Source organism: Esox lucius, chromosome 17 (assembly GCF_011004845.1).
Source record: "Esox lucius isolate fEsoLuc1 chromosome 17, fEsoLuc1.pri, whole genome shotgun sequence".
Lineage (NCBI taxonomy): Eukaryota > Metazoa > Chordata > Actinopteri > Esociformes > Esocidae > Esox > Esox lucius.
The window spans coordinates 34,918,455-34,926,223 of NC_047585.1; the positions used below are offsets into that span (position 1 = coordinate 34,918,455).

The following is a 7,769-nucleotide window of genomic DNA, read 5'->3' on the forward strand; positions in this document are numbered from 1 at the left end:
AACATAATTACTTGCAATCTGTGGGTGTATACTTGTTAAATGGGTATTAGAGATGACCACTTTCAGGGCTGTTATGCAATGGATTTTTCTCCTTATATAACCTTTGTGTTAACAGCCTTCAGCTCTTCAGCTTTTAATAAATGTGCAGTGAAGTGAAGAACATGATTTTCAGGACAGCATGGGCATCAATTTCTGCAAACAGTTCCATCAGATGTTTATTTGCACAATTGAAGCAGAAGTGGCCTATCGTCCGTATAGAAGTAAATCACCTTTGAGATTAGTCTCTGCCATAACCTGTAAAAAAGTGGCCCCTTAAACGCTCAAACTGATGACATATAACTCTGTTTTTTAAGACACACACTGTATACAGGTAATGCAATGTTGCAGTTGAACCTCAACCAAAGACTTAAATTATTCAAATTGTCACATAATTTTGAAGTAGGAATAACTGAAATGTTAAGCCTACTGTTGAATGATGAATGAACAAAAAATAATCAAAGTTGTACAGACAGCAATGTATGATTCTGTAAAGACACAATTATAGAAATGTTAATGTGTTTGTTTTTTCCAACTCAAACACTACAGTAGTGTAGTAGTATGTACTATTATATTGACGTAGGTTACTGGAATGGTTGGTTGTAGGTAGTAGAATTAGTACTTTTATCAATGATAATTATAGCTAGAAAAAAAAAAAACATTAAGAAAACAGCATTTTCAAGACAATGCACTTACGTTACGTGCTGAACTAATCGCTTAATGCAGGAAACACAAAAGAAACTCAAAACACTCTACTTGTGGTCCCCTGTCTCTGTGTGTTCCAAGGCCAATGTGTGAATGCCTGTGTTGTTGACCCACTGGCCTGAGGTTTAAGTCCTTCATTGGTCCTGATGCTGATTAACCCCGTACAGCCATCTCCTATGCCATTGTCCTTTAGCCATTGTCACACATAACAAAAACAGTTGGCTGGACAGCACAAGCTGATCTGGGACCAGGCTACCGCAGCCGCTCCAAGCCAGTGGTCCTGGGGCGGTCTGCCATCACAGCAGTCACGTACACTAGATAGCAGTCTTGCCCAGGGCATGGTTTTACATTTACCATTTACATTTAATTTAGAAGGAGCATGTGTGCTTCTGAATTGGAACATGAGGACAAACTGCACAGACACTTTGAAGCACAATGAAAACATTTTAGGTATTAAAGCTATAATCCCTGGAAAGTGGATACCTGTTTTGTAAAAATTAAATAAAAGTAACAAATCTGGGAGAGGGCCTGGGGTAGTATTTGTACTCCAAAATGCATAGAAAGTGCTAGGGCTATAGGGACATTAATGATATTAACAAAAGAATAAAACAAACTAATTCCAGGGTTTGGCTTGGGTATGACATTTGAACTAAGCGTATGGCTTATGCGGCTATACATTAATGTTTTTCAAAATTAAATGGATGAAAGGATGTAGCAGTTCGAGCTTCAAAGGGATTGTACATAATTCTGGTAATGAAGTCCTTGGAGACCATTCATATGTATGTGCAGAATGAAGACATTTAGAGGTAGTTTTATAAGAAAATGTTCATTGGCACACGCCTGGAAGTCTTTAGTAAAATAATTTCCAGTCATTGCAATAATGCTAGTTAGCAAATGTGCAAATGCTAGATAGTAACTTCCTTCACATTACACCTAATTGTAACCACAAGTTCACCTCATGCTAAGGAGGTGGATAAAGAGCCTGATTTACAAAATCCCCAAACATCCCTTTAATGATAAGAAAAGCCAACATTAACACATTTGAACATTAACAGATTTAGCAGATCGAGAAAAAACAGATGTCTAGGATTGAGATATAACCTAGATTTGAATCCCAGCTACACTTGAAGATAATTTCCTTTCTGTCAGCAACTACGTTTCCATCCAATTTCATGCTTCTATTCTGAAGAATATGCATTCAGAAAATATAAAAACAGTCATGTCGTAAAAAGGGACAGTGCTGGATGACGCTGAATAAAATTACTGTTTTGCCCACTGCGGTTTTGGCATCTATACTGTAGTCAACAGCTCACAAATACAGTCCTGGTAAACTGTCCTATGATAAGATTTAATGGTTGAGAGCAAGATCATCTCATTAGACACTGATCATACATAATGTCACAGGAATAAGAACCTCTATGTATTTCAAAGGAGTATCAACCTCACAACCGTGTAATTTCCCTACTATTTGAAGGGCATATTCTTTGCCAAGTCATTTAATTTAAATGTTATTCAATCAATACTTTCATTTCTTACTTAATTTTACATACACCAAACAATCCCCTAATATATTTACTGTCAACATTAATATTCTTGTAGTTATGTTACAGATGTTACAAAATGTGACAGCTGTCTTTTTCTTGTGATGATTATTGAGGTTTTATGCTGAAAGATGCAAACTACTGGTAAAGTTACCACACATACAGTATAACAATTATAACATTCATCTGTGTGTCCCTGGTTGTTAGCTAGCTAAAGCTGCAACACTTAAAGGTTACAGTTATAAAAAAATGTATAGTTTGAGAACGGTCCTCGACATGGTTCATGAATGCTAACTGCCGTCAATCAATCCACCCAGTTGGCCTCAGTCATAGAAGCCCAGTCAGACCATTTGGGCTCGAAATGTAGCATGACGTTAATGAACAAGCTTTGTGTGTCCTAAATGGCACGAGGAACCATTGCAACGTTTATTATCTCGTGACAAAACAGGTTTGGGATTTCGAAGCGTTTTAAGTGAACTCCTCAGGTATTTGACCAGGTATTCTAAAGCCAACTGTCTGCTGACCAGTTTGGTCCAGGGTGTTTCTGGGGCTTGATGTGCTCACAAAGCTGGCTCTGGTCTCCACAGTACAGCTGGTCCTCTGAAGGAACTGCAGGAAGTTCTCATGGGCCGAGCCCTCGTGGCCGCTTGACACGGCCAACTCGACTGGCCGGGCGGAATAGCAGCGCCGAAGTTTACACAGCTCCTCCCTTATCTGGCGGTTCAACAGCCCGTAAAAAAAAGGGTTGACAGCAAAGGAGGAATATGCCAGCCAGGTGATGGTCTCCCCCAGTTCCGTAGGGATCTCGGGCGGGTTGTTGATAGTCAGGTGCAGATGGAAGGCGAAGTAAGGCAGCCAGCAAATCAGGAACTGGCCCACAATGATCACCAGGGTCAGGGCCGCCTTACCCCCACCGAAGGGCCTGTGGTGGTGCAGTCTCCTCGGGGCGTTGCGGGTGGTGATGATGGTGGTCTGGCTGCTGACGGAGTCGGAGCGATTTTTAGGATGACTAGACGACCAGGACGGTAACGGCCCATGCCGTCTGGCCGCCACGCGAGCCACTTTATAGACGTTACAGTACACCGCGAAGATGACCGCGGCCGGCAGGCAGAAGCAGGACACCGTGAAGAGGATGGAGAAAGCCAGGCGGTGCCCACGCAGGCCCCAGCGGAGAGAGCAGAGGGTGGCGCTGACGGAGCCCAGGCTGCCGTGGCTCGGCCAGCCCAACACAGTGGCCAGGCCCAGGAGGGCCGAGGCCACCCAGACCAGGGCCATGACGGCTGAGGCCAGCTTCGGGGTCATCTTCACCTCGTAGCGCATGGGATGGACGATGTAATAGTAGCGCTCCACGCTGATGGCGGTGATGGTGAAGATGGAGGCTGCAATTGAAATGAGATCAATCTTGACACGTCGCTAAACACAGTGCAGGGATCAAAGCGATGAAAAGAAATGGGACACACTGTAAACATCTAATTACTTCCGTGTCCACTGCCCGAATCAAAAGTAGCGTGTTATTTTGCCGAATAAGGTGACATTCCGGAGGCAGCTTACATTCAGACTGTCTGTTGTACTGTACCTGCAATGAGGGAGACGTTGAGGAAAATGTAAAGCTGGCACTCCAGAACTGTGAAAACCAAGCTGGCAAAGAACGGCGAGCTGGACACAATGCCCAGGGGCATGAGCAGAACAGCACACAGCAGGTCCACAGCACACAGGTGGCACACAAAGACAAACTTCCTGAATGGAATGGAATTAACTTCATTAGTCACAAGAGAAACAATGTATGATGCCTGCATTAGGATTACTGATGACGTAAAACCACCACAATACACTCTAACTCAGTAGCAATCAAAACAACGGGATTGTGTGTAAACATCGGGATGTGTGCATTAGAAAATCCTACAGGACAAAAGTTAACCTTATGCGGTACAGTGGATTAAATTAGTGTCCACTCACTTGGATTTTTTTTCACATTTTGTTGCAAATGTAACTGAAATTGAGGAGATGTGTAAACTTTTTGTTTTATCTTTGATTTATTATTTCTATTACATAAAATGAAAAAGCACCACGTACCTGAGGTGTGGGGCCTTGACCACCACCACCAACACAGCTGTGTTAGCCAGGAGTGCCACCACATTCAGGGTCACCATGAAAAGCATGCCAGACAGGTCCTTGAATCTGGTCTGGGTATTGGCTATGGTGCCCAACTGTCTGCTGGGGGGTGAAGGCAGGAGAGCCCCTAGACCCCAGCCCCGGCTCTCATTAGCTATCATATCATTGAGGTTAGGGGTCAGAGGTGAACTGGAGTGCTCCATAGTTCACAATGAGATTTCCAGAACAGACATCATGAGCGTCTCATCAGGTGTAAACTACCCCATCCTTCACTGGTGTGGTGAGCCTTAGGATTCATTTTGCACCAGCGTCAAATGATTATACTCCCCTGTCCTGTTGGCAGAAAAAGCAAGAAGACAACAAGGCGTGTATAGGAGTATATTTTTGGTTACAGTGTTGTTCTTACAGAAATCATCTTGAACAACATTTTAGTGCCCTAGAATGGTCCAGAAGCTGTTGCCTCTGATTAACATGTATTGTTGACTAATTAGTTTAACAACATCACTTTATTCTAGCTTTCCCCATGGTCTTTGCCAAATAAAGCATTAAAATGCCCCACAATGCATATCCCCGAAAAAGTTTTGATCTTCAAAGAAACAATGGCAAAAGCACACACACACACACACACACACACATCATAATACCCCATTGCTAGAGACAGATAACAGAAGCTCAAAGTTAGATAATGTGTCCATTCGTAAGCACTGTTAAGCCCTGTTCTTTTTTGGGCTGATGATTACAATGTCCCACTTAATACTGGCAAGGGATAATAAATATTTCAAATCTACCATAGAAGTGAAAATGTTCTGTTATTTTGGAATATGTTGTTTAATTTTTTAGGCAAAGAGCAGCAATTGCAACACAGCTTGTCCACTACATTAAAATCAACTGACCTCTCTGTTAATCAGCATTGTTGGGCTTTTAGAGTCCTGATATGTTTTTTTTTTATTATTGACCAGCAATGATAACAACCATAAATATTGGTTTCAAATGTATTTTTCAGAACAGTTTCATATGCATTTTTGTAAATCTTAACCGATGTGTCAAATGTTTTTATTTTGAAGAGCAAACTGTCCCACCATACTTCTCCCCCCTTTCTTAAACGTCTTATTACTATAGCAGATAAGCATGCCTAGATTTCGAAACCAAACCGACCTTGTTCATGACTGGAATTATCGGAGGTCATTTGCATAGATGATGCATTACAACATTCATCACATTTACACAATATTTTAGTATTTCAACTTTGATGATGGTTCTAATATGACCTAATGTTTCGTTACAAGACCGCCTATTGCATTTCAGATAGGATCTTATTTCATATGACTGGGACTCAGTGAAGCAGACCATAAACACTTCCTGTGTCGTCTCCACAGTCTAACATACGGTGGCTTGACACAGCAACAGCATGCGATTGGATGATCAGCACATTTTAATCTTGTGTTTTTCCTTTGCGACCAGCAATGTTTGAGACGAAAGTCCTGTCTAACCTCCCATTAGTAGCACGTTAACAAATCCAGGGGTAACCTGCAAATATTAGTCTTTTTTGTCACAACCCTCAGTGGAGATCAAACAACATCTATGTGGCCATTGCTCGTAGTTTCAACACAGCTAATAGACACAGGTGTCTTCAACAATCCACCCCAATGCTATTGAACAGTGCTATCTATAATATTCCTGTAATGTTGCCATGGGACTGTGTGAATATTTAAGAAAGAAAGGATTCTGTCTCTCCCTCTCCCCCTCCATTAGAGGCCCAGGGACCTGATCAATAGGAATAATTCATGGTGGAGAGGACACCCTCTCACTCAGTCTCTTCTCCTCATCCACCCAACCATCCTTCCCTAACCTTTTGAAATTAGATATAATGAGCTCGCTTGTTTGGTGATGCAGCTGCAGGGGACTGGCCTGCCTGATTAATATGTGCCTAGTCTCACTCTGCATAGGGCCATCAAAGAAACACACAATCTCTTATCAGGGCAGACCTGATCTCCTGATCTCAGCAACGTCTCCCCTGCCCCATAAGAAAAAAAGAGTCAAATTGAAACGCTATTTTAGCTTTTGGTAACATTAATGCCCATCATCAAAATTATATTTTCTTCATTTCCCGTGCTCCTTCTGAAACAGAATTTCAGACCGTGTGGGCGTCTCTCTGTTTAACGTTGTAGAACTTCAGAGGTAATTGTTAGATTGTACACACAGTCACCTGAATCGCCAGAGGAGCTCTGACGTTTTCGTCTGTCCCATGATTATGCACGTTCTTTTGTGTCCTATTTTTATGTGCTTGCTGCTCTACTAATGCTCTTTCCCTCTGAAAGCTGCTCTGGTGGCCTGATGGCAGATTGGTATGCCATGTTAATAATGAGATTTTATCCACAGCACAGGAAGAACTAGTCAGGTTATGAACGCTGTCATGTGCGTTATGTAAACAAGTCTCTGTTTTCAAACTGTCCTAGTATAACTCAGACATGACTTTTCCTTTTGAGGCCTCATACAGGCTTCTGAACTGGCCATTTTCATCTATGCCATTGCTATGCGATTATTGAGAATATTATTCATTTATTTATTATATTTGTTCATGAAGTGTGTTTTAACCTCATGCATCCAATGTTTTCTAAACCTACAACATCAAGATTAGACTCAAACATGCCGTGATTTCACCAGATAACAGACAATAAATGGTTAAAAAATCCATTCACCAGCACAATAAACCTTCTTTCCAATTATTTAAATGCCAAATGTAAATTTGAAATAGAATTGGTACTCACCTGGCATTAACTGAGAATATCATACATCCTTTATACAATCCTCTAGTCTTCCATATACTCCCTCTGAGTTATACAGGGTCAGACCTCCTCAGAAAGCCCATACGGACCTCTTCTACTCTTGTTTCCAGGCCAGATATGAGGATGTGATGTGTGGCTTGGCTCCAACAGATGCTTAGACAACAGGTGTACCCATCAACCCCTCAAACTGACCCCTGCCTCTCTAAGGCTGGGCATTCTGCTCCTTCCATTAAACCTGTTTGTTGCAGTCTCTGTAAGTATTCCTGATGGACGGTTGTCCTGTTGATAGGACTGGTGAAGGAGCCAGAGGACTGATAGACTCAAAGGTGATGCACAAACTAGTGACCTCAGAGACAGCACAGCTGGCTCGCTGGGTGAGGGGCTAGACACTGGTCACAGTTAGAAGCAGATCAGCAAAAGAGGATTATTGGTGAGGATGCTTTTGAAAAAGCCACACCCACCTTGTTGTCCCACCCACAGGCTTTCTCTTGCACTCGGTATATGGCTGTGACTGTCACACTTTGTGAAATATGTCTCACACATACTTCTCTGTCCTCACACTCCTGTCCCTACAGGACTACACACTCAC

At 42.2% G+C, this 7,769-nt stretch overlaps 1 protein-coding gene across 1 annotated transcript; it reads right to left on the bottom strand.

Moving 5' to 3' along the window:
• Window positions 1-683: 683 nt before the first annotated feature.
• LOC105016911 (probable G-protein coupled receptor) lies at window positions 684-7,711 on the bottom strand. Its single transcript, XM_010881079.4, has 4 exons — window positions 7,163-7,711; window positions 4,356-4,727; window positions 3,859-4,019; window positions 684-3,661 (listed from the first exon to the last, which is right to left on the bottom strand). Exons 2-4 carry the CDS (start codon window positions 4,595-4,597, stop codon window positions 2,751-2,753), a joined length of 1,314 nt encoding a protein of 437 aa, XP_010879381.1. The 5' UTR covers window positions 4,598-4,727; window positions 7,163-7,711; the 3' UTR covers window positions 684-2,750.
• Window positions 7,712-7,769: the final 58 nt, after the last annotated feature.

Coding starts and splice junctions, on each gene's coding strand:
- LOC105016911 (XM_010881079.4), bottom strand. CDS start 4,597: ATGGAGCACTCCAGTTCACCTCTGACCCCTAACCTCAATGATATGATA. Junction 4,020..4,355: donor GTCAAGGCCCCACACCTCAG/GTACGTGGTGCT, acceptor CATTCCATTCAG/GAAGTTTGTCTTTGTGTGCC. Junction 3,662..3,858: donor CAACGTCTCCCTCATTGCAG/GTACAGTACAAC, acceptor TTTCAATTGCAG/CCTCCATCTTCACCATCACC.